This window comes from Nannobrachium achirus, assembly GCF_963921795.1.
Source record: "Nannobrachium achirus genome assembly, chromosome: 13".
Classification (NCBI taxonomy): domain Eukaryota; kingdom Metazoa; phylum Chordata; class Actinopteri; order Myctophiformes; family Myctophidae; genus Nannobrachium; species Nannobrachium achirus.
The window spans coordinates 2158185-2186148 of NC_137833.1; the positions used below are offsets into that span (position 1 = coordinate 2158185).

At 42.3% G+C, this 27964-nt stretch overlaps 1 protein-coding gene across 1 annotated transcript in view; it reads right to left on the bottom strand.

Moving 5' to 3' along the window:
• Positions 1-13141: 13141 nt before the first annotated feature.
• The window catches only part of eml4 (EMAP like 4), a 118995-nt gene continuing 104172 nt past the window's right edge, over positions 13142-27964 (bottom strand). Inside the window, exons 22-26 of the mRNA XM_080741004.1 lie at positions 25326-25424; positions 22668-22798; positions 18404-18654; positions 16920-17268; positions 13142-15628 (exon numbers count right to left, since the gene is read on the bottom strand). Of these exons, the coding sequence (XP_080597130.1) occupies positions 15458-15628; positions 16920-17268; positions 18404-18654; positions 22668-22798; positions 25326-25424 (1001 nt within the window). The 3' untranslated portion in view covers positions 13142-15457. The remainder of the gene's footprint in view (positions 15629-16919; positions 17269-18403; positions 18655-22667; positions 22799-25325; positions 25425-27964) is intronic.

Sequence of the window (27964 nt, forward strand, 5' to 3'; positions counted from 1 at the left end):
CACCAATAGGTTTTAAGCGCCCGTCTTTTAGTATGTTGTATAGCTCTTCGAGACGAACGCGTGGATATGTAATGTATTCATTTTTTTAGATTGTCTTCAAAACCCCCAAAATTACATAAGACTATATATAGTAAGGCGTCAAAACATAGATTTTAAGTCCAAAATTTCCGATAGTGAATATTTTTTGGTATGTTGTATAGCTCGTCGAGACGAACGTGTGGATGTGTGACAAATTGCTGTGCGACCCCTGGAACCCTCATTTTTTAGACAAATGCTAATGCTAACAACTGCTAGTGCTAACAAATGCTAATGCTAACACCAACCGCTACACAAGGTTGCACACACTTAGCGAGCTGCAGGCACACTTAAAATGTCTTAGAAATGTTCTCCTTAATTCTAAATCTAATTCTAGATTTGCGATAACTCGGAAACCAATAGGTTTTAAGCGCCCGTCTTTTAGTATGTTATATAGCTCTTCGAGACGAACGCGTTGATATGAAATTTTTTTTTTTTTCAGATTGTCTTCAAAACTCCCAAAATTACACAAGACGTCAAAACATAGATTTTAAGTCCAAAATTTCCGATAGTGAATATCTTTTGGTAACAGTATAGCTCGTCGAGACGAACGTGTGGATGTGTGACACATTGTTGTATGACTCCTGGAACCATACTTTTTTTTCGACAAATGCTAATGCTAACAAATGCTAATGCTAACAACTGCTAGATTTTTCAAAGTGCGATAACTCGTACACCAATAGGTTTTAAGCGCCCGTCTTTAGTATGTTGTATAGCTCTGCGAGACGAACGCGTGGATATGTAATTTTTTATTTTTTTTAGATTGTCTTCAAAACCCCCAAAATTACATAAGACTAGAGTAAGGCGTCAAAACATAGATTTTAAGTCAAAATTTCCGATAGTGAATATCTTTTGGTATGTTGTATAGCTCGTCGAGACGAACGTGTGGATGTGTGAGACATTGCTGTGTGACCCCTGGAACCCTACTTTTTTGACAAATGCTAATGCTAACAAATGCTAATGCTAACAATTGCTAGATTTTTCAAAGTGCGATAACTTGTACACCAATAGGTTTTAAGCGCCTGACGAACGCGTGGATGTGTAATTTATTCATTGTTTTCAGATTGTTTTCAAAACCCCCAAAATTACATAAGACTATAGTATGTCGTCAAAACATCGATTTTACGTCTTAATTTTTTCCAATAGTGCCCATCTTTTAGTATGTTGTATAGCTCGTCGAGACGAACGTGTGGATGTTAGACCCTCCAGAAAAACGCGGGCAAAAATCCTTGATTATGCTGTGAATTATGCGTTTTTTTTTGTGAATGTATGCGGTGAAAATGCGAAACTATGCGACATATGCGGGAACTTGTGAAAGTTGCGAGAAAATGTGAAATTATGCGAAATATGCTTTTATATACTTTTTTTATAGAGATCCACTACAGTATTATTATATATATTATTATATAATACTCACTTGAACAACTAAATGAGCAGGGCACCGCAGGGAATTGAACCCCGTCCCGGTAAACCAGAAGTCCCACACCAGTGCCTTTTATTTTATTTTTTTGTTATTTAACAAATCACATACATTTCAGTAAAGTCACTTCTAAATTGACATTGTAGGCATTTATCAGACACCGTTTATCCAGAGTTGACTTACAATAACCAATGTAAACCGATACATGGAATGCATAGAGACAATGTAGCCCCTCAGTAAACTAGAATCACAGGTTAACCAAGAAACAGCAGGTTAAACAATATCAAAATGCAGGACATTGATTATATTGTCCAATCTGAAAAGGACAGATGAGGTACATTGAACTCAAATGTAATTTTGGGGTTACAGAAAAGATTTTAAAATCCAATGAACTCACGAATTTTGGGATTACAGAAAAACAGGTGGCAAAAGTTCCAAAAAAAAATGAAAAATACAAGTGAAATAAAAACAGGAACAGGCTCTGATAATGAGCCTATACTTATTACAATACAATTTTAATTAAACAGCACCCTTCAAAATAAAATATTTGAGTTGGTGTAAAATGAAGTAAAAGTAACAATAAATGAAGTTAAAAGTTAAAACAATGCTTTACAACTTAAGGCAAGGCTTAAGGTGCTTGGCACAAACCATTGTGTTTCGATAATTTCCAAATGATATTGTCCATCACAGGCTATTATAAGTGATTAAAAAAGAAAAATTCTAAGAAAGGTGTGCCTGCAGCTCGCTAAGTGTGTGCAACCTTTTTAGCATTAACATCAACATCCTGCATTAGCATTAGAATTGTTAACATTAGCATTGTTAGCATTAAAATTGTTATTGGCATTAGCTTTTGCATTTTTAACCATAGCATTAGCATGTTTAGCATTAGCATGTTTAGCATTAGCATTTGTTAACATTAGTTCATTTTAGCATTAGCATTTGTTAGCATTATAATTTTAGCTTAGCATTAGTGGAAGTAGCGGTTAGCATTAGCGGTTAGCCGTTGGGACTGTGGGACCACCCACCGAGTTTGAGACCAGTAACATGTTGGGAAGTGACGTTATGGCTGTTTCAAGCCCAGCCAATAGGAGGCAGAGGGGGTGGGGCTTAAACAATTACAGATCATTCCTATTGGCTGTGTAAGTACACACAGCGAGTTTCGAGGCGGTACCATGCTGCGAACTGGAGTTATAGCTGTTTAAAGCTCAGCCAATAGGATGATAGGGTGGGGCTTAAAGAGGGGGCGGGACATAAGTAAGAAGTCCCTATTGGCCATTTAAGTACAGACACCAAGTTTGAAGACGGTGCCATGCAGTGAAATGGAGTAATGGCTGTTTAAAGCCCAGCCAATAGGAATACAGAAGGGCGGGGCTTAATCTAATCCTAGTCTTGCACGCGCGCACACCAGTCATGTTGCCATACCTTACCAACAGGCATGATACATTTATTTTAAGAAGTACATTTAATTTTTTCCTCACGTTTCTATAATGGTTTCTTAGGCTGGATATGGCAGCCTGGAACGGTTGTTCAAGTGCATTGCACCTGTGCAGCTGACCTGCAGAACCTGGGAATATACCATTTTGTCAAAATGGGGAGAATAAAAGTGTGGAGAATATGATTATAATACCTTGTTAAAGTGACCATTTTGCATTTGTAGTTATTTCACTGTAATTTAACATTCATGGATTTATATTTAAAAGTAACTTTTATTTGTCCCCCTGGACCTAGGGTATGGCAGCTGCATACCCCTGCCATACCCAATTGACGCCCCTGCCTGACGAGCACTAAGAGTTGAGGCCTTACATTTTGTATAACACGGTTCTGTTGTGAAGATAGCAGATCTACACGCTCACGACCTACGTTGTGAGCGTGTAGATCGCCATTTTCACAATTTCAGCCTCTAATATTTCATGAATTGGCCAATGTTTATTTGTCATTTTAGAGGTATTAAAAGTCCTTAAAGTGTCACTTTATAAATGTGCAGACTTCTATACTTAAACTTTATGCTGGTTTTGTTGAGAGAGAAAACAATGTTGCACATTAAGTTAATCATCTGGGGACCCCCTAAACTAATTTGGGGACCCCCCCCAGGGGGTTTCTAGGGTTTTCTTGGGCTGGATATGGCAGCCTGGAACGGTTGTTCAAGTGCAGCTAAACTTGGCATGTTAGTAAACGTGTCACAATTAACAATAATGCACCTGTGCAGCTGACCTGCGGAAACTGGGAATATACCATTCTGTCAAGATGGGGAGATACAATTATAATACCTTTTTAAAGCTATACTGTGTAAGATGCCCAACTAGTGGTCATTAGCCCTATAGCAAACCGCGGTCGCGTCCGCGTCTTTCGGCCGTTTTTCGTACCTTCAGACCCCCGCGTCTGCCTCCACCTCGCTGAGATCTATCTTTTGAGGGGTCCCTTGTTCCTGTGCGTTCAGTAATTCCAGAGATACGGACTCCTTCACCCTGCCTGGTAGGCGAAATTACCTAGAGAAGGGATGGTACAAACGGGCGACAACAAATATGGCTGCCATAGCGACCCCACTTCAAGATGCGCTGTGATTGGCCGGCAGTTGTATAACCCTCGCTGTGATTGGCCGGTAGAGTGATGACGCAATTTTGGCGCGAGATCCGGTCCCCGGCAAGGATCGCAGTTTACATATATAGAGAAGGCTTTACAGGCTGAAATTCACGGAGTGGGTGTTCTAAAACTTTAGCGATTTAACAGTTAGGACAATTTTAAGATTTGTTTTATAAAAAAAGTTACATGGTACAACTTTAAAGTGACCATTTTGTTACATTTTGCATTTGTAGTTATTTTACTGTAATTTAACAACATAATAACCAGCACAGATAGACAAAGAGACATTGGTGGATTTATATTTAAAAGTAACTTTTATTTCCCCCCCTGGACCCAGGGTATGGCAGCTGCATACCCCTGCCATACCCAATTGACGCCCCTGGCCTGAAAGGTTTGAGGACCACTGCTCCCCCTCCAAGTTTGTGTTGACAATAACAACAAGTTTCAGAAATAAAACAACATTGTTGGCTAAATGTACATACTGTACATGATGATAAACACACTTGCAAATTAAGGTAATTGCATTTAAAGGACAACTTTGTTTTTTTACAACAAAGGTTCATATTTTAGATTGTAATTAGAGAAAAGAAAAGGTGAGGGTTAAAATGTTTTCATTTGCTTCGTTCTATTGTTTTATCGTGTTTACTGTGCTAAAATGTGGGGCATGCGTACGCATGGGGGCATGTGTACAAGTGGCTAAATATGTATTTTTAGACAATAAGCCAGCAGTTTCTTTATTGCTATTTACAGTAACACTTCTAGCCCCCATAAGTCACATCCAACCATGAAAGGTTGCGTTGTATCTTGGGAATGGGCTTATTCTGTGTAAAATGACATATTTAGCCACTTGTAGGCATGCCCCCAACCACTGAAATAAGAATCTCTAAAACAATAGAAAGAAGTAAATGAAATAGTTTTAACACTCTTCTTTTATATTCTTTAATTACAATCTGAAATATGAATCCTTGTTGTAAAAAAAACTAAAGGTGTCCTTTAAGAACCTACTATAAGCTGACCTGCTCTGAAATCACAATGACGTTGCAAATGCATTCAGTCCTTGTACCCTTTTATGCCCATACATGGAGATCCCTGATGTCATCAATATTAAGTCCATGTGCGTCACAGTGTGTGACTTCTCATCCCAGCTCATCTCATCCATAACTGGGGAAACATGTCCACCAACCGCAACGCCAGTCACACTTGAATTCCGTCCTTGTCCCCGTTATGCCCATTTATGCCTTGTGCCACAACCCTGAAACAGTGGTAAATCAGCCAACAACCCACTCCCTCTCATGGTAAATGAAACAGTGGTAAATCAGCCAACAACCCACTCCCTCTCATGGTAAATGAAACAGTGGTAAATCAGCCAACAACCCACTCCCTCTCATGGTAAATGAAACAGTGGTAAATCAGCCAACAACCCACTCCCTCTCATGGTAAATGAAACAGTGGTAAATCAGCCAACAACCCACTCCCTCTCATGGTAAATGAAACAGTGGTAAATCAGCCAACAACCCACTCCCTCTCATGGTAAATGAAACAGTGGTAAATCAGCCAACAACCCACTCCCTCTCATGGTAAATGAAACAGTGGTAAATCAGCCAACAACCCACTCCCTCTCATGGTAAATGGCTTACAACTACAACACCAGAGGCAGCTCCACAGATCAGGTCCAACCTAGATTTGTCCGGATTTTTTTTTTTTCCTGCTATGCCGCAGAAATGTGGAACACCCTACCGAAAACAGGAGCGTAGCCTAAATCCCTACAGTACCTTCCTTTAAAACGACACTGAAAAGCCACTCATGCTAATAGACCCTAGTATTCACGGCCCGCACACTCAGCATATTTCTCAGCAACTTCCTGGCGCCGGCGTCAGCTTTAAAGGGGAAACTAACACAGAAATTAATCGCTGGACTTAAAGCCAACAAATCATTATTTCGAACGGTAAAGTAAATTATAATGCTTTGTGCCTTTTTCTATCTTTTGTTCTTGATCATACTAACCGTATTTTATACTGTTTGGAAATTGCATTACATTTGTGATTTCTGTGTTAACTCTGTGGGCTTTTTAGCAGGGTTTCCCCTTCAAAGCGTGACTTCAGCACCAGGAAGTTGCTGAGTGGGCGGGGCGTGAATAGGGTCAATTCTAACTGGCCTTTTTACTGTAAATGTTATTTTGCATTTTACGACAGTTTGATATTTTCTGCATAGTAGCCTACTGCAGTGTTTCTCAACCTTTTTTCTGCATGGGCACACTTTTCATGTTTCAAGAATCCATGGGCACACTGTGGTATCGGGCCTACAGCATACCATATTTGGAATATTATACAACAGATAGGCTCACACAGTTGAATACAAGAGGGTTTAAGCAGTGTTGGTTCAAAGGCCTGAGGACAGGGAGGTGCTGACCTCACGGCCATATGTTGATCACAATCAAACAGTGAGTCGTTAAGGACTCACATTTGGGGCAATTCGGACCTTAAGACTGTACTGTCTTTTATCTCCTTTTAGACAAACCACAATAGTGACTCAACATTTAGTCAGGTCCGCTATGTTAATAAAGGTTTATTCGTTGGATTTTTTTGGAGATTTGTAAAACTATACATTTTTGGAATCTTCAGAGCATGGGGAATCCAAAAATCTTTGTTTGCATTTGCACAGACACCTGCAAAGCCTCCATTTTGGACGTTCAAAATGGCCGACATAAAATACACAATTTGTGCTATCTTGGCTTCTAGTCAACCTAGAAACGTAATTAAACATGCTAATCCTATGTTTTCTGGGTCAAGGAATCGAATGAATGAATGATGGATGTAAAATGTTCTGGACCCCCACCCCCTTTCTGGGGGTTATCTATTTTGGGACCTCCCAGAACAGTACGCTAGCCAGTTAATGTCCGATTTTCATAATATTAGAGTTGTTTTGTAGGTTTTAAAACATCCCAAGTTCATTTATTAGACTTTTAAAGCAGCCAGAATAACCTTTCTGACTTTTGGTTGGGGTCTTTCCTCACCTGGGACCCCCTCACAGACCCCTGTCTTGGGGTCTGTCTCAGTAATCGCTCTGCTACTGCTCCAGAACAATGTTAAATTAGATCATAATTGAAGCATAAAAGTTGTTGTAGCTGGGCTCTGAAAACAAAAATGAGTAGTAGCAAATACCAGGGGTCTTCCACAGGGGGTCCGGGACCCCTGCTGGGTCCTCAGAGTTACTACAGGGGGCCTGCCAATCTTGATGGGATCTTTTTTTTTTACATTTGAAACTGAAACTTTGAATGTTTTTATGTATCCTGGGTTTATTGCGGCCATAGGTCGCAGTTTGCGACCATAGGTCACAGTTTACTATCAGAACCGTCACATCTTGACCGTATCTATCTGTCTGTCTGGACGGGTAACACTTTTTTGTTGATTGACTCTCACACTCTGGCATCCCACTCTGACATCACTGTGATGTCAGGGAACCAAATCCCCTTTATGCCCATATATGGAGATCCCTGTGATGCCAGGGGAACCATAAAAGGACAACTAGGTAGTCATCCGGCAACAGCTCACAGCTGTGAAGCCGGGAGGAGTTCAGATTGACAATCAGGTTCACAGGAGGGGAGGGTGCGAGCAAAGTGTGGTAGAACAGGGGAAGGGCAAGGGCCAGACCCAGAATTTGACATAATGAAGGTATTGCAAGTTCTCACTTGTGCAGACTAACGTGTCCATTTATTGCACTGCACTCACACTGACAACACAACACACACACACACACACACACACACACACACACACACACACACACACACACACACACACACACACACACACACACACACACACACACACACACACACACACACACACACCTCTTTGTTATTGTCACCCCAAAACCCTCACCCTATCCTCTTAAAGAGCCCATGGTCAATTATGCCCAAAAAGATTCACTACAATGCAGTCATTTCAGACATGCAGGATCTAGTCTTCATCATTGTCATATTCAATGTCCAACCTAATAGTGTTGACACAGTCTCCACCATGGAGTGAAAGGCAGGTTACTTGAGCAGCTGCAGCCATATTTGATGAGCTCAAGTACTGCCTTTGGAGCAGGGAGGGCAAGACCCTCCACTCTCTGAATTCCATCTATTTTCTTCGATTGGTGGAAGCTCAGGGCAATTTGTCAGGTATGATTTATCCTGCATTGTGACATAGATGGCACGGCTGTGGTAGCAGTGCAGCACGAGTTGGAGGTAGCATCTCACCCTCAGTTATTTGACAGAAATAGTTCCCATCTGAGTAATCGCAGGGTTGTTGGACCTTTTGAACTGTAAACATGGCATGCAAAATGCTCCAATGACTGCAATGTTGATGGAAGCTCACCAATAATAAGCTCAGGAGGAATGGAACCCTTTAAGGTCTTTGAAGTGGTTAATGACTTGGTCACCATCACCAGGCTTCAAGTAGGCATTGACCCATGTCTTTTTGGAGATTCCAACAAAATTCTCTTCCCCAGCCAGCACCAGAAAAATCATGTAGGCCAAGGAACCCTTGACATTTGTGACATCCAATAACTTAACTTGCTTGAATATGTGTGTGCACTTCCACAAAATCATGTCCCTTGATGAAGGTATCGTATTATGATGCCTACTTTGTGATACCTGACAAATTGCCCCCAGCTTCGATCAATCGAAGAAAATAGATGGCATTTAGAGAGTGGAGGAAATGTTCCAGTCAGGTGTCTTGCCCTCCCTGCTCCAAAGGCAGTACTTGAGCCCATCAAATTTGGCTGCAAAGCAGGTTGCACTCCTCCCTGCAAATGCTATGGTGGAGACTGTCAACACATATGTCTTAGTATTTTAGTGAATCTCTTTGGGCATAATTGACCATGAGCTCTTTAAGAGGATAGGGTGAGGGTTTTGGGGTGACGATTAACAAAGAGGTGTGCGTGCGTGCGTGCGTGCGTGCGTTTTGTCAGTGTGAGTGCAGTGCAATAAATGGACATGTTAGTCTGCACACCCAAAGTGAGAAGTAATACCTTAATCCCTGCAGTAACACCTGTCAACCATAACTGTCTAACACAAAAATTGTATAAATAATACTGAGAATACTAATAAATCATCGAAGTACAATACATAAACCCAGGATACATAAAAACATACATAAAAAATAAAATCCTTTCCCATTAAGATTTGGTGGGCCCCCTGTAGTAACTATGAGGACCCCCCAAGGGTCCCGGACCCCCTGAGGAAGACCTCTGGTATTTTGCTTACTCATTTTTGTTTTCAGAGCCCAGCTACAACAACTTTTATGCTTCAATTATGATCTAATTTAACATTGTTCTGGAGCAGGAGCAGAGCGATTACTGTGATAGGCTCATGGGTCTGTCTAGGGGGTCCCAGGTGAGGAAAGACCCCAACCAAAAGTCAGAACGGTTATTCTGGCTGCTTTAAAAGTCTAATGAATCAACTCAGGATGTTTTAAAACCTACAAAACTCTAATATTATGAAAAAGACATTAACTGGCTAGCGTACTGTTCTGGGAGGTCCCAAAATAGATAACCCCAAGAAAGGTGGTGGGGGTCCGGAACATTTTACACCCATCATTTACTCGATTCGATTCCTTGACCCAGAAAACATAGGATTGGCATGTTTAATTACGTTTCTAGGTTGTCTAGAAGCCAAGATAGCACAAATTATGTATTTTATGTCGGCCATTTTGAACGTCCAAAATGGCGGCTTTGCAGGTGTCTGTGCAAATGCAAACAAAGATTTTTGGATTCCCCATGCTCTGAAGATTCCAGAAATGTATAGTTTTACTAATCTCCCAAAAAATCCAACAAAAATACGTAGTGGACCTGACTAATTCCTCAGGGTTGATTAGCTTGATCTTGTCAAGCTAATCAAGAATGACCCCTGTGAACAGTAAACAGAGGGCCACAGGGAAGAAGCCATAAAAACAGTGACCCCAGGCATCCTGTATGTAGATTAATGCACCAACAGGGCATCTGTTGGTCTTGTCTTATCCTTCTATGAAGAAGTTCTAAAATACAGGTCTAAATGTTCCACCATTTACAGGGTTTATCATTGGTTATATTGTGTAATATTATACTAACTAAATAATCAAGTAAGTTGGTGAAATGTGGAGTTAATAAGATCATTGATACAGCTAGAATGTTATTGGCAATCACTATCTGGGATCATGTCCCTCTACCGGCCATGTCCTGTGGCACTCAAAAGAGACCCCCTGATGGGTGGATCAGATGACAGGCTGATCAAGCCTGACATGCAGTTACCCAAAGATTTATTTTAAGGGTTTATTCTTTCTAGCATTAATCTTAACTCTGTGGATTAACATGATGACATAACTGTAACATAACCTGTTAGAACCATATACTAACATAGGACTTCAATCTAGACAATAGTTATTGGTTAAAAGTTAAACCGTCCCTGAGCTAGTCTCAACAGCCAAGGGGGGTGAAACACACCCACTGCAGGCGGGGATGGGCTGTAAAAGACCATGTATAAATAAGTGTGTTGAACTGATGGGAGAAGAAGCAAGTGGGGAGAGGAGCCGGGTGTGCTAGGAGGGAGAGGAACCTGAGGGGTGGACGAGATGCTGTGGTGTGGATCTGGTGCTAGTGGGACCTGAGGGTCAGGGGATTTGGAAGGGACCTTTGGGGGGCTAGTGAGGAGAAGGACCTGGTGGAGTGGTGGTGTGGAGTGGGATGCTGGGGTGTGGAACGGAGGGCCTCTGGAGCCTCAGAATGCTGTAAACTTCTCAACTCTGCCTGTCAATAAAGCTGTTTGGACATCCATTGCCGCCTGCCTGGACTCAACTACTTTCCAAGGAAGATCCGCAGAACTTCTCATACTTTGGCAGCGCATTGCCTCTTAGAGTGTACAAACAGCAGCTCACAAACCAGTGCTCCGCTGAAGGAATGATCGATAGGATTCCACATTTTTGGGGGCTCGTGTTTATACAGGCTACCACAACACCAACATAATACGGGGGTGTGAACAGGGACGTGCTGGGCCATTGATTCAGCCCGGGAAAAAGAGTTGTAGAGGCCCTCATTGCGCGCTATAGAGAGAGATCTCTCTCTATAGCGCTGCTGCTACTCAAAGATTTGCCATTTCAGATCATGACAAGTGACAAGCCAGTGGGCCAATTACATGAGTTATATTTCGTCGTTGTCGGGTGAAAACCTTGTATGTCCAAAACCGCTTGTTTTGTATTTATCATTTAAAAAATGATTTAAACTAGTGAAAACAGCCGATCTACAAGCACACAACGCCTCACGATGGCATTGTGTGCTTGTAGATCTGCTGTTTTCATTTCTTTTGTGCAACAGCCTTGTATGATGAAGCAGGGCTTTACTTTGCGAAAAAATGTATACATTTGAAACTTGGAGATACGAGGTTTTCTGCCCAACAGTGACAATTTACTTTGTTGGCCGCCCAGACCCCAAAATGGAACGGAGGCAGACATTTTTTTTTCTAATGGCCGGCCTGGACCGGACGGGAATGAACCGGCCGTTCATTAGTATCATCGGTAACACTGACTCTGTTTGAGCAGAATGGAACAGAGCCTTCATTAGTATCATCGGTAACACCTGTGAAGGAAGTGGAAAGACACCCAGTAGTAGAACAAAACGGCGTATGTGAATATACCCTATCGCCCGTACAGCTGTAACCATGGCAGCAGCAAATGAAAACAAACAACGACCAATCAGGTTTTTCACAAAGTTTTTATTATTTCCACATTTTTTTCTCCATTTCATTTTAAATCTTCCGTCTGTCGACAGGAAATGACATCATCAACCCTCGCCCCCACCCCCCATGACCCCACCCGCCCCCTCTTTCACCCCCCCCCCCCCCCCACCTTCACCTCCACCTATTCTCTCTCTCTTTCTCCATCTCTCCGTCGCTCTCTCCATCCCCTCCCCCGTTTAAAAGTACAAAGTTACAAGCCCTTCAGAAAAAAAAGAACGACCATCTAAAAAAAAGAACAAAAAAAAGGGAAAATAAAAGAAAGAAAAGAAAAGTAAGATAGAATGTTTATTGGACCCCCGAGAGTGAAACTCTAGAGTCGCAGAGATAGATAGATAGATAGATAGATAGATAGATAGATAACCCCCCTCCTCCCCCCCATCTGTTCTGTCCACAGACCAGACTATGATATGACAGATCGCCGTGGCAAAAGTAAAAATGCTGTTTTTTTTTTCATTCGTTCAGCATTTATTTATTCTGAGAAATGTTTTTTTGATTTGCAAATGTAAAAAAAAAAAAAAAAAAAAAATCTAAAAACTAAATTGGACTAAAGTTGGGATGGGACGATATGAAAATGTCGTATCACGAATATTGTGACATAAGAAATTTGCAGTTCACGATATTATCGCGATAATCAAAATCCATTATTCCTAGGGCGAAAACAAAAAATAAATAGCAGATCTACAAGCTCACAACGCATCGCGACGCGCTGTGAGCTTGTACATCGGCTATTTTTTGGCAAAGAGATTTGGTAGAGTGAAAAAAAAAAGACTGTATCGAGTACGTACATTTTAATTACCTTTTACCAATAGAGGGTTTAAGTGGTACCGGATATGCACACAACCCGGAAATAAGCGGGCGGGTATTTTATTTCATGACAAAAATAATGTATTTTACAGAGTGTGTTTGGTGCTGAGAGGTTTAAAGGTGATACACCATGCATTTAAAAAGTATTTATGTCATATTGTTTATGTCCCAAAAACGTTTTTCAAAAAGTTTGAGGCTAAATTACCACTCCTGAATAGAGAGCCTCTCTCATTTTTGAATGGCTCTCTGAGCATTTTCAGCTGCAGTACCACCTTTGGCCTGACCCCCCCCCCCCCCCCCCCCCCCAAAAAAAAAAATCTTTTTGAAAAAAAAATATATATATATATATATATATATATATATTATATATATATATATATATATATATATCCACAAGTTTCCGCGGGAGTTTACTGGAGACTATCCGGACCAAACTTCCGGGTTTAACAGCAGACATACAAGCTCACGTCGCGTCGCAGATGCAACCCGTTGAGAGCTTGTAAATCGGCGCCGGAAGATCGATGCAAACGTTTGCGCAATGCACTATGGGGCGTAGGAAACTCGTGGATATATATATATATATTTTTCTTTTTTTGAAAAAAATATTTTTTTGAAAAAAAAAAAAAAAAAATCTTCAAAAACGGCCGTCGCTGACGTCAGTGACGGCAGCAAATCTGGACAGCCTGTTTTGAGAACCCGTGGGATGCTTTTAACCTCCGCCTTCCCAAAACCAGAGAAAGACACAACGGTCAGAAATGGGACTTTGTGAGGATAGAAGGTGCTAGTGGGACCCCAAAAAAAAGGTTTTAAAATAGGAAAAGTGAAATTTCATGGTGTATCACCTTTAAAATAATGTATTTTACAGAGTGGGTTTGGTGCTGAGAGGTTTCCCACCTGTGAAGCAATTAAGGCCCAATGTATTTCCAATACGGCTGCTGCACACGGAGCCCATTATTAGACTACGCTAGACTAGAACCTGGACCGGACCGGACCAGGATTAAACATGTGAAACATAACGTTGAGACCTGAGTTGGAGAACACCGCCTCCCAGTGGATGATGTGGTGAAAAACACAGATAAAGCTTAAACAGGCACACAAAGGCAGGCACACACGCAGGCACGCACACACACGCACGCACGCACGCACGCACGCACATACACACACACTCACACGACAAACAATAATAATAGAAATTAAAACATGAGTGGAGAAACAACTGCTCTCCAGGTTGAGATAAGGGCTGTGATTTGGAGCTTTTTAATTGAATTGAGGAGGGGAAAAAAAGGTCTAAACAACAGACTCTCAAACCTTGTGATTTGCTTCAGGCAAAACGGAGCCAAGTTTTATTAAGATTCTTTTATGTTTACATAATTTCCTTATTTTTTGGGGTATTTGGTTGTAGACAAAACATGGAAAGGAAAAATAGGTTTGCCTCCAGATTGAGAAGCCTTTGTGGCCGATTTGTCACCCAGCTGTATTGTGGAGAGGAGATGACGGACGCACGCACACACACACACACACACACACACACACACACACACACACACACACACACACACACACACACACACACACACACACACACACACACACACACACACACACACACACACACACACACACAGCTATATGCATGGCTTTGCGGCTCAACCAGACCCGTAGGATGGAGAGAGTTATGACACTTACGTCGACTCCCATTGTAAGCGTGTAAAGCTAGCTTAGCCTAGCTTAGCTTACTGGAGCCTGCTCTCATTCTTAGCGAGCCTCTGCTGCTCTTCAGCCCCGTCCGCCCCCATTATAACCCATTATAACCCATTATAACCCATTATAACCCAGGCATTTTCACTTGCTGGTAAGTAGACTAAATCACGTCTTTTTCCCCCTTTTTAGTAATGTTTTCTAACTTGAAGAGGCCCGTGAATGCGTTAAAAAGGTGAATTTTGCATGAAAAGAAAAACATTCCGTGGGCTAAAAACGATAGTCTTGTGGGGCCGTTTTAGCCCAAGGAATGTTTTTCGTGCAAAGCAGTTGCTTGCAATGGATTCAGAATCATGAAAAAAAAAAAAAAAAAAAGCTAGTTTGCTTGCTTGCTTTTTTTCACCCTGTATATTAAGTTAATGGGACACCAACTCTAGCGGCTGATAACACCAATTTAGCTGTGTCTCAGAAAGGGTTCTCATACCAAAATATAATCTACAGATATAGAGCTTTTCAAATATGCATGGTAACCTTTGCCACCTTTTGGATACCAACATCTCATATGGCCCATGGACTAATATGAATCAAAGTAGACGCACTGGTTTCACTGGTTTGCTGAATGCTGACTGGTGATCTGGACTGGCTGGCTTTGAGCTGGAATACTTACAAGATGATGATGTTTTTCACGTCATAAAGGGTGAAACTCACTGCATAGTGTGTGTGTGTGTGCGTGCGCTTTTGCAGTATAAATGTGTGTGTGAATGTCGGTCACCTCCATGATTCGTCACAACACGCACACTCACTCACACACACGCGTGCGCGCATACCCACCCGCACGCACGCACACGCACACACACACACAAAGAATTTCTGCTTCAACTCAACAAGCGAGACAGACCTGAACAGTTCCTTATGGAGCCTGAAGGGGGCTCTGACGAGACACTTCCCTCTCTCTTTCTCTCTCTCTCTCTCTCTCTCTCTCTCTCTCTCTCTCTCTCTCTCTCTAACCAAATGGACCCGCAATCCTCTCAGAGTTACACATCCACCAAACAAACTTCTCTCTCTCTTTCTCTCCTCTTTCTTGCGGGTGTCTCTCTCCCTCTCTCTCTCTCTCTCTCTCTCTCTCTCTAGTTGGGGGGGGTGAAGGGCGGCATGCCCTCGTCGCTGGTGGGCGTGGCCGCCTCGTCGCTGGTGGGCGTGGCCTCCAGGCTGTCCTTGGGGCTCAGCGTGCTGTCGGAGGGGGGCGGGGTCGACTCGGAGCGGGGCGGGGTCAGCTCCGACGAGGGGGCGGAGTCATCCTAGAGAGAGACGGACAGACAGACAGACAGACAGACAGACAGACAGACAGACAGACAGACAGACAGACAGACAGACAGACAGACAGACAGACAGACAGACAGACAGACAGACAGACAGACAGACAGACAGACAGACACCTTTATTATTATGGGCGCCTGCAGTGCTGGGGGAAAAGAGTTATCGCGTTTTTAAAGGTATATTCAGTGATTGTATTTCATTCAAATAAAAATAAAATTGGTACATTTTCCATTCATTCTCCTCACTAGAACGTGTGCTGACCATATAAGAACTTCCACCATGGCCCGTGTTGCGAGCATGGCTAGATTCGGTTTTCAGAGGTGGCCAGCCAGTCCTCGACCAATCAGAGTAGAGTATGGCCGTAGTTATGTTATGATGTTTAGTTATGATGGTCAAAATAAAAGTTTTGAGAACCACAGTCGCTCTGAATTAAGAACGTCTGCTAAATGCCTAGATTGTAAACTACTGAACTCATAAAATGCCACAGTCTGGTAGTAAATCAGTATCATACATATCCTGAAACTGGAGACGTAGGCCTAGCGATATTCAGTGATTGGGTCTAATGATCAAAACGAGAACATTATAATGGTGTAACAATCTCTAAAAAACGAAACATTTCCACGCTGTAAGGCCAGTAAGGGACAAGATGACCCCCGGCCACTTTCATTATCACTGAATACACCTTTAACTTAAAGTTACGCTGACACGCCCCGAAAATATGGGAAGATAATGTAGATTATTGTACAGTCAATTAATTAATGTGTTTGGTTCATTGTGCATTCCCACAATTACATCATACAAATATTAACTAATGAAAGACCTGTTTTTTCCCCACTTTATTAAGATGAAGTAAAGTTAAGTAAAAAAGTCAATACTGCAATGTAGAAATACTCTGTTACAAGTTACAAGTTCGGAATTCAAAATGTACTTGATTAAAAGTATGAAAGTACTGGCATCAAAATGTACTTAAAGTACCAAATGTAAAAGTACAAAAAAAGTTTGAAAATATTGTATATATTATATAATTTATCCCTGAAATCGTCCTCCGTCATGCACTGGGATCAATTCACCTTTTATTTGCAGAGCTGCATATCCGGTACCATTTAAACCCACTATTGGTAAAACGTACTTATAATATACGTACTTGATACAGTCTTTTTTTCACTCTCTATCAAATGTCTTTGCAAAATGGATTTTGATTATCGCGATAATATCGTAAAACCGCGATTTCTTTTGTCACACTAATCGCTGACGTGCCATCCTCCTACTCACCACTAGGTCCCCCTCCTCCCCCCGCGGGGGCGGGTCCTCCACGCCATTGGCCGTGGGCCGGGTCAGGGGGAGGGGCAAGGGGAGGGGCAGGGCCGTGGGCGGCGAGGTGGGCGGAGTGTCCACCGGGGGCAGCAGAGGGGCGTCGCTGGGAGTCTCAGGCTCAGTGGGCGTGGCAGCCGCCAGGAGGGCGGGGTCCTGCAGGGCGTGGTCCTGGAGGGCGGGGTCCTGGAGGGCGGGGTCCTGGAGGGCGTGGTCCTGGAGGGCGGGGTCCTGGAGGGCGGGGTCTTGCTCAGTGGGCGTGGCGCCCGTCAGGGTGTGGTTCAGGAGGGCGGGGTCCTGCTCCGTCCTCCTGGGGGCGGAGACAAGGTGGTCAGAGTTAACAGAACTAAATAAAAACTAGAATAATAAACTAGGAAGACACCTCAGGGTGACTTGCGACCTCAGGGTGACATGCGGCACCACCAATAATGTGACCTTCGGTCGCAATGATAACTGAACTGGATTGTGTGTTTACAGAACTAACTGAATCAACAACCAACAAACAACAATATGCCCTCCGCATTAGTTTTTCTTGTTACCAACAGTAACTGAATATAGATTTTTTTAATTGTGTCTTTTGTTGATTTTGTCTTGGCCATCTGGCCAGTGATGTATGGGGCCTTTAAGCCGTGACATCATTTTGTAGGCAGAGGAGAACTCTGCCCCCAGAGCATTTTCTGTCCCTCGCTATTTCAACAGATCCGAGACAAAAATAAGTATAATTCTAACACTTTCCTTTCAACAACAAAGAGAAGAAAAATGTGTAAATTGTAAAAATCACTTTCCTTTCAACAACAAAGAGAAGAAAAATGTGTAAATTGTAAAAATAGTAAAAAGATTCACGGAAACTGGGGGCAGAAATTCTCCTCTGCCTACAAAATGATGTCATACTTAACAGCCCCATATCGAACCAGTTACCCAAATATGGAGACCCCTGGTACCCATATATGGAGATCCATGGAGATAGGCTATGCTGTGAGACCCCAAACACGCTTAAGCTGGTTGCACACTGCTGCGTTTTTCGGGCCGAATATCGGAGTGAATTTCGGAGCACGCAAATAAAAAAATGAACCTCACGTTGTGTCAGTCACATTTGCACACTGCCGCCCGTTTCGCGCACCACTCAGTCCCTTGCTCTCTCTATCTCTCTCTCTCTCCTTGCCCTGAAAAACGCATTTCGCAACGAAAAACACAGCAGTGTGCAACCACCTTTACTCAGTTATTCGTTATGTCAAAATCGTCTATCAAATCTGACATCATACATACAATCCCTTTTATGCCCACACATGGAGATCACTGTCTGAACCAGCCACACAGATATATGAAGATAGAAAGATCGGATCGGGAAGGATCGGGATCGAATCGGGAGCAAAAATATTTGATCGGGATCGGGAGCAAAAAAACTTGATCGGGGCATCCCTAGAAATAATCAAAACCATTCTGACCTGGGGTGGAGGAGAGGGGCGGAGTCGTTGAGCAGGAGCCCCTCCCCCACGCCGCCCCCGGCCAATGAGAGGAGGGGGGGCGGGTCAGAGGGCGAGGGGGCAGGGCCCAGCGAGGGGGCGGTCCTCTCCAGGAGTCTCCACTGCATGATGGAGGTGTCCTTCCCCCCCGTGGAGATCAGGTGACTGTCGTTGTACAGGAAGCTGACGTTGGTCACATGACTGCTGTGGGCGCTGTACTTGTGACTGGGCGCCTGTTGGTGGCGGGAGGAACAAGTAGTCACACGTTTTTTACAAGTTAAAGGGATATTCCACCTTTGGTCATTTTATCATCTACTTAGGCTTTTATGAACACCCTGAACAGATTTTAATTTACTTGATTCAATATTTAGATATTTGATGTAAATGTTATGAGGCCCTACAGGCTCAGGGCCTCTCTCCATACACACCCATTGTAACTTCAAACTCCATTTTAACCATGATAGATTCATTAAAAAAAACATTATTTTTTTATGGTGACTCATACTACCCTCCTAATACGTGAGCAGGCCATGTTTTTTCATTTATTTTTAATAAAAGTTTATTGTATTTAATTTTTTCCATTTTCCCAAAGAATTATTAAAAATAAAAGAAAAAGGTTATTAAAAAAAACACGGCCTGCTCACGTATTAGGAGGGTAGTATGAGTCACCAGAAAAAAATAATGGGTGTTTTTGATGAATCTATCATGGTTAAAATGGAGTTTGAAGTTACAATGGGTGTGTGTGGGGAGAGGCCCTGGGCCTGGAGGGCCTGATAACATTTACATCAAATAGCTAACTATTGAATCAAGCAAATTAAAAACTGTTCAGGGTGTTCATAAAAGCCTGATTAGACCACAAAATGACCAAAAGTTTTTTTGAAAGTGGAATATCCCTTTAAAAAGTCCGGAATTCAAAATGTACTTGAGTAAAAAAGTACAAAAGTACTGGCATCAAAATGTACTTAAAGGGGAAGACCACCCATTTTCAATATTGAAATCAAGGTTATAATAGTTTTGGATGTTTTCATTAGTTTTTATTTTTATAAGTTTTGAGGTTTTGTTTTCAATTACAGTTTAGTTTTAATTAGTTTTTAAAGTGGGGTTTGCCAGTTTCGTTTAGATTTTTTGAAAATGCTTAGTTTTAGTTTAGTTTGGATTAGTTTTAGTGTTAGTTTTAGTCTTTTACGTAATATGAGGTATTTGAAATATGGTATTAATATACCTTAGAGGAGTTGTGTGGAAATAGAAACAAAGTTCCCCCCCTTCTGTGTTTTCTAGAACAGGAAGATTGATTTTGGGGTTTGTATTGTAAAGTACAACGGTGTGATGTCATCAAGTTGTACTTTGCAATACAAACCCCAAAATCAATCTTCCAGTTCTAGGCAACACAGAAGGGGGGGAACTTTTTTTCTATTTCCACACAACTCCTCTAAGGTACATTAATGACATAGTTCAATATTGAAAATGGTTGGTCTTCCCCTACCAAAGTTACCAAAAGTAAAAATGCTTGAAAATAGCTGATCTACAAGTTCATCGCGACGTGTTGTGAGCTTGTATCGGCTATTTTCTAATAGACTAGGTATAAAATAGGGCTAAAGTGGATTAATGTATGTTTTATAATATAATCATGTATATCAGCAAAGTAACTAGTAACTCATGTTTTCAAATTATTGTAGTAGAGTAAATGTACAATATTTGGATCTGAGATGTAGTGGAGTAGAAGTAAAAGTAATGGAAATTGGAAATACCTCAAAATTGTACCTAAGTAAATCTACTTATTTATTACACCATTATTACCTTTATTTTACACCACTGGGCGACTGTTGGTGGGAGGTGCCACAACCACCGGTTATTTAAATGAGGAGGAGGAGCCACAACCACCGGTTATTTAAATGAGGAGGAGGAGCCACAACCACCGGTTAATGAAAAGAGAGATCACTAACGAGCACTCGACACTGTTATGGCCCAATCAATGACCTCAGTGCACAACCCCTCTGAAGTTCAAATAGTCCTGCAGCAAGTCCTCAAAAAAGGCCTTTGTTTTTTAGATACCCCTTCCTGATGCGACCGCAGTTTTCCAGGTGAACCTGAGCGCAACGGTGGGGGCCGATGGGCAAGGAGGGTCGCGAGCTTATGAGAAACAACTAAAATAAGACCTTAAAACCTGCCGAAAACAGTTGTGTGCATTACTGCAAGATGACGATACAGGAAATCATTAAATGGAAAACATTAAATTAACTTCTGAAAAGCCTACTAGTCCTTAAAACCTGGCGAATTAGCGGAAGATTAGATGAGGATAAAGGAAATGGAAAACATTCAATTAACTTCTGAAAAGGCTTCTAAGCCTACACTAACCTACTAGTAAAACTAGAACTGCGATCTTGCCACAAGTGAATAACTGTGGTTGTAAACAATAACACAGATATATAAATCCTTAGTCTAGTAGTGGTAAGAAGAGGTTATCATCATGGCCCCAAATAATTTTTAAATATCTTGCAATTGGCGACAAGTCTCTTACGAAATTATCAAGAGTGCCTCTCATTACATAAAGCTATATTATAACCTCTCCATCATCCACAATAGTCAGTGGTGTGTTCCCCACACTCCCGCGCCCCCACCTTTGCGCTTAGGTTCACCGGGAAAACTGCGGTCGCCTACCCGAGTTAGAACAAAACACAGCAATGTTTTTTCTTATCTTCAGGGTGTCCCATTAATGAAATGGATTGTTGTGAAATTTTATTTTTGGGGGAAATTCGTTTTTTTGGCTATTCTTTAGACTTAACCAATCTCTGGAAAAAGGCAAATGCGAATAGGCTAAAGCTGACAACTGGAGAATTCTCACTCTTATCTTCATAAAATCTGCTGAGATGTGAGCCAGGTGTCTACCCTACATCAACAAAGAGTCATAATGCAATTTACCTAAAGAAATACTGAAATATTGTCCTTTAAACAAACCTTTAGTTTAGGCGGAAATTGTACTTTTGTGGTGAGGACTCCTTTACTTTCTCACACTGACAAGAAAAATACATATTTATGTCAAATAAGCTGTTAACTGCATTGCCTAAGATGCTACTAAACAATAACCAGTGGTTGTGTGGAGATGGCTAGTGCAGTTTTATGGCAAATCAGATTTCTTTAGACACACCCCTCCCCTGAAAAAGACACAATAGGTAATTCTGAAAGGGAGTTAGGTGCATTAGTTAACAGTTTTACTGCCAGATGTTATTATGTATTTATTGGGTCTGGTGCCAGCAAAGCAGCCTACCTTTGCGACGTTATAGAAAAAGCACTATTTATTTATTTTTTAATAATTTTTTATTTAATTATTTTTAAATGACATGTACTTTGGCCATACTGGCACCAGAGGGCAGCCTCATGCAAGAATTAATGTGAAATGGGCCGCGGCGGCTTCCATACATTCAGGGTGCAGAGTCTCATCGGAGCAATAGATCGACAGCTAGCAGCCAGGAAGTGAATTTGGACATTATTGATGTTTACGTGAGGTGGAGATTTCAAAGCAGGATTACGGGAGATGCTTATACTGTACACACCCTCGCGACCCCTCATCAGTTTACAGACATCAAAACAAGGTACAAAAGAACGAGCCAAAGAACGTACTATTGGCGACGCGCCGCCGGGAAAAATGGGGCGAACGGGAATGTCCAAAGCGGTAAAAGAGTTAATGATGGTCATCATTTTTGGGGAGGGAAAGTCCAGGTGGCTGTACTGTACCACATCACCAAACTATCAGAATATGAATAACCCAATATTGTAGTTTATCTAACATTACTAGAACAAGGCCTATATGAATAACCCAATAATGTAGTTTATCTAACATTACTAGAACAAGGCCTATATGAATAACCCAATAATGTAGTTTATCTAACATTACTAGAACAAGGCCTATATGGCATAAGGTTATTTTTTTAGGTAATTCTGAGGGGTTTCTTCAAGGTGTGTGTGTGTGTGTGTGTGTGTGTGTGTGTGTGTGTGTGTGTAGTTAGTAGTGTGTACCTTGGCTCTAGAACATGGGTAGGTGTTTATGCAGTAGTGTGTAGTTAGTAGTGTGTACCTTGGCTCTAGAACATGGGTAGGTGTTTATGTGGTAGTGTGTAGTTAGTAGTGTGTACCTTGGCTCTAGAACATGGGTAGGTGTTTATGCAGTAGTGTGTAGTTAGTATTGTGTACCTTGGCTCTAGAACATGGGTAGGTGTTTATGCAGTAGTGTGTAGTTAGTATTGTGTACCTTGGCTCTAGAACAAGGATAGGCGAACAGGTGAACTTTGCAGAAGTCGTCGGCGAGGGCGATGACCTTCCTGCTGTGAGAGCGAATCAGAGCGTTGATGTCCGTCCCGTCAGAGCCCTCCGGCCACACCCCTAAAACACACACGCACACACACACACACACACACACACACACACACACACACACACACACACACACACACACACACACACACACACACACACACACACACACACACACGCATTAACCATTTATTTATGTCCACACAAAGGAGATGCATACAAGGTCACACATAGTACAGGTGCAGTAGAGTTGCATTCACTAAATCATGCCATGTGTCTTCATGATACAATAGCAACTTCATACTCTACGGGTATAAGTAGCAGCTTCTCCACCATATGTGGTGGCCTCTTTTTTGGGCATCCCAAGTTGAGATGGTAAGTAGAAGTGGTTGGTATGTCATGACCTTGGTCATGACCTTGGTCATGACCTTTTGGTCATGAAAGCTTCCTCTAGGCTGTGAGACATGTTATAGAGAGGCAGGGGCTGACATTTCTGGAAATATTGAAAATAGCAGACCTCCAAGCTCAGCTATTTTGGTGCTTGATACTGGAGATGTGGTGTAACAGCATGGATTTCTACACTGAGAGGGCAATTCTTTCAACATAAGATGCTGCATTCAAGTTCAGGAGAGTTTGGACAAGGCAATTCTCTTGAATGCTGCCTTCAGGTATGGCATGGAAAGAGGGGACATTTCATTTCTTTCACCATAGTAAAAACTGCATTCATGGTTCTGGAGAGGACACTTTTTACTGACAGGCAAAAGGACAGGGGCTCAAGCCTCCTTGGATGTCTGTGTTTTCTTGCAGGTCTTTCAGTCCGAGTGTCTCAAAAAAGCAATTTGGTTATGGCAGCGGAAGCTTGTAACTTCAAACTCCATTTTAACACATCTGGTGCCAACCCCGAGTTTCCCGAGTTTGTATTGATACCAACGCTGTGCCAACCCCGAGTTTCCCGAGTTTGGGCCGTTTTTGAAAAAAAAAAAAAAAAATTTTTTTCAAGATTTTTTTTTTCAAAAAAAATTTTTGGACCTCCAGAAATGTATTAGGCATGATCTCGATCGCGAAATTGCATGTTTAACCCCCATACCAACCCATTCTTTCAAACATGGCAGCCATGTTTGTTTACATCTGAAGAAAACATAATGGCCCATAAATCATGAATGCCTGAACGGATTTCCAAGCGGATTTTTTTGTTTGAAAGCTGTGAACAGCATCTACACACGTGGTGCATCATCTAGGCATGGGCGTGCACTTTTTACACAATTGCACAATTACATGGAAGTCTATGGTAACCATGGCAACGCGAGACATTGAAGAGAAAAAATCATTGCAACATAAGTGTTAACCATGATAGATTCATTAAAAACACACATAATCTTTTTCTTGTGACTCATAATACCATCCTAATACGTGAGCAGGCCGTGTTTTTTCAATAACCTTTTTTCTTTTCTTTTTAATAATTCTTTGGGAAAATTTTAAAAATGGGGAAGACGGAGAAGGAGATCAGCCGGAGAATCGGAGCAGCAGGAGCGGTTTTGCAGTCGCTAAATCGCACTGTGGTGAAGAAAAAAGAGTTGAGCCGGAAGGCAAAGCTCTCTGTCTACCGAGCAATCTTCGTTCCTACTCTCACCTATGGTCATGAAGTGTGGGTCATGACCGAAAGTATAAGGTCTCGGGTGCAAGCGGCCGAAATGAGTTTCCTCAGACGGGTGGCTGGTATCTTCCTTAGAGATAGGGTGAGAAGTTCAGTCACCCGAGAGAGACTTGGAGTAGAACCGCTGCTCCTACACTTGGAAAGGAGTCAGCTTAGGTGGTTGGGGCATCTAGTACGGATGCCCCCCAAGCGCCTTCCTAGGAAGGTCCTCGATGCGCGTCCCACTGGGAGGAGACCCCGTGGCAGACCAAAGACCAGATGGAGGGATTATATCTCCAAACTGGCTTGGGAACGCCTCGGTATACTCCCTGAGGGAGTGGAGGAAGTTGCTCAGGATAAGGAAATCTGGAGGTCTCAGTTGGAACTGTTACCCCCGCGACCCGATTCCGGATAAGCGGTTGAAGATGGATGGATGGATGGATGGATGGATGGAAATACAATAAAATGTTATTAAAAATAAATGAAAAAGGTTATTGAAAAATACGGCCTGCTCACGTATTAGGAGGACAGTATGAGTCACCAGAAAAATAATGGGTGTTTTTAATGAATCTATCATGGTTAAAATGAAGTTTGAAGTTACAATGGGTGTGTGTGGGGAGAGGCCCTGGGCCTGGTAACATTTACATCAAATATCTAAATATTGAATCAAGCAAATTAAAAACTGTTCAGGGTGTTCATAAAAGCCTGATTAGACGATAACATGACCACAAGTTTTTTTGAAAGTGAAATATCCCTTTAACCAGGTTCACTCAGACTGAACGACCAGCTCTCCTGTGTTTGTGTGTGCAGAGTGCACAGGGGAAACCCGCCACAAGGGGGCAGAGAAACATCAGGTTTCAGAATGCACACACACACACACACACACACACACACACACACACACACACACACACACACACACACACACACACACACACACACACACACACACAGAGCACTAACCAAACACGTGGAAGCCCAGGACGCAGGTGTAGGTGGCCCAGTCCATGTCTTTACACTCTGACTTGTTTCTGATCAGCTTGCAGCCGTTTGGAATGTCCCCTGAAAAGCACATCACACATCTTAAAGGAGTAGTTCACCCCCAAAATGACCTTTTCTCTATTGATTACTCATGCCATGGAGACTTGAGTTCAATAATATTTTGTGGGTTTTGTCGCATTCCTAAGACAATAATTTGATTACAATAAATGTACCACCATTGATTCCGGATGGGGACCCAAATGCATTTGGGGACCCGAATGCATTTGGGTCCCCATCCAGAATCAATTGGGGGTAAATATACTATTATAATTGTTTTGTCTTAAGAATGTGACAAATACATTTTTTTTTCTTTCTTTTTTTTTAACTCAAGTCTCCATGCTGTGAGTAATCAATAGAAAAGGTCCTTTTGGGGGTGAACTACTCCTTTAACATCAATATCTATACAGGGTCAGGGGTTGACACTAAGGTCTCAGAGGCACTTGCCTGTCGGGCAAGTACAGGTCATGTTCTACTTGCCCAAAAGTCATACCCACTTGCCCGAAAAGTAAATCAACTCGTCCATTATAAAATGATAGGTCAAATTTGAATTACCGTTCAATTTAACACTTATTTTGTTTTACTTTTTGGGGCTGTGCAATAAAAAAAATGTCACAGCAAATTTTTTATCCAAATACCTATATAGCTATATGATTGAATAATATGACTACGGGTTCACACCAATTTTATATTTTTAAGCATAGCAACAGTGAAAACAGCACATTATAGGTTAACAGGGCTCTTATTTGACATTCCACAGACCAGAAGACAGAGCGCTCTGGCCACGTTCAGGTGTTACAGATATGTGCTGTTGTGTTTATAGACAGTTATGTCCCCGCTCAAACTAGCACCTGCCCGGTCGGGCAACCTGAAAGTAAACTCCACCTGATCCAAAGTTTTATTTACCTGCCGGGGGCAGGTGGGCAAGCCTTAAGGCCTCTCCATACTTCGACCGAAACCGCCGTTTTCGGTCAAAAGGTCCTTTTCTACCATAAAATGATATCCCTCAGGACTTCTGAAAAGCATTGGACCGAACGAGAGTTCGGAAATTTGCACGTCGGAAAACACAACTCACCGAACATTTCGGTCGAAGTATGGAGAGGCATTTAGTGTCAATGCCTCATATCAACTTAAACATAACATTAATTACACATAACTATAACGCATAACTAATCTACAGTATTTACAGCTCAGTGATCCAATCCTGTGCAGGGAGTACAGAGTGTGGTTCTAGTCTAGTTAGTGTCATTAGCCCCATTTCCACTGTGAGGCCAACCCAGAACTAGAACCAGAACTTTCCAGAACCAAGAACTTTCTAACCTGACTCCGCCAGATGGTGGCAGTAGTGCGTATACTGCATACACCGCCCTACTTTTACCATCTGGGATTGCTCGGGCAGACCCGATGTAAGGGCTGGGCCATTTTTTCAAATTCTTTAGCAGGTGATTGGATGGGGCCGTCTCTCTATCACAGTCTGGGAGTGCCAACTCCAACCACTCATATTGGCCTGTCTGCATGACGTTACACCCAGAATCCGCCTCCTGGGTTTCCACGTGGTCTGCAGTCAGACTCTATTGGCTCAGAGCCGCTCAGAGCCCCGCCCGTAGCTGCCGCTGATTGGTCCGGTCTGGGACTTAACGAGTGATATCAATCTCTCCCCGAGCGGTCTCAGAAGGTAAAGTAGGGCGGTACGCCCTACGTTAAGAACTTTCTAGATCTGGTGAAGTTCCAGGTTCCAAGTTCTGCTTACGTTTCCATATAACCAGACCTAACCGGGAAGGTCCCACCTAGCCCCGCCCATAGGTTCTGCTGGCCCCGCCCATAGGTTCCCAGAACTCAACTTAGTTCTACCTCAGGAGCAGGACCGATAAAAGGTTCCAGGAACCTTGTCTGAAACCTGGCCGTACACAATGGAAACAAAACCAGAACCAAAACATTTGGTTCAGGTTCCTGAGAGTTTTGGTTCCACCTTGCAGTGGAAAAGGGGCTTTTGAGACCATAGTAACCCTAAGACCTGAAACTGCACGGAATACGTCGATAAAAACACACTGGAGTCGTTTGGAGAAAGGGTTAGGGTTAGAAAAGAGCTTTGTAAGAAAACTAACACTTGATAAACTCAGGTTAAAGGTGTTTAAACTCACAGTAGAGTTTAACTCAGGTTAGACTCAGGTTGGACTCAGGTTTAAGTCAGGTTTAACTCAGGTTTAACTCAGGTTAGACTCAGGTTTAAGTCAGGTTTAACTCAGGTTTAAGTCAGGTTTAACTCAGGTTGGACTCAGGTTTAAGTCAGGTTTAAGTCAGGTTTAACTCAGGTTGGACTCAGGTTTAAGTCAGGTTTAAGTCAGGTTTAACTCAGGTTAGACTCAGGTTGGACTCAGGTTTAAGTCAGGTTTAACTCAGGTTTAACTCAGGTTAGACTCAGGTTTAAGTCAGGTTTAACTCAGGTTGGACTCAGGTTTAAGTCAGGTTTAAGTCAGGTTTAACTCAGGTTGGACTCAGGTTTAAGTCAGGTTTAAGTCAGGTTAGACTCACAGTAGAGTTTAAGTCAGGTTTAAGTCAGGTTT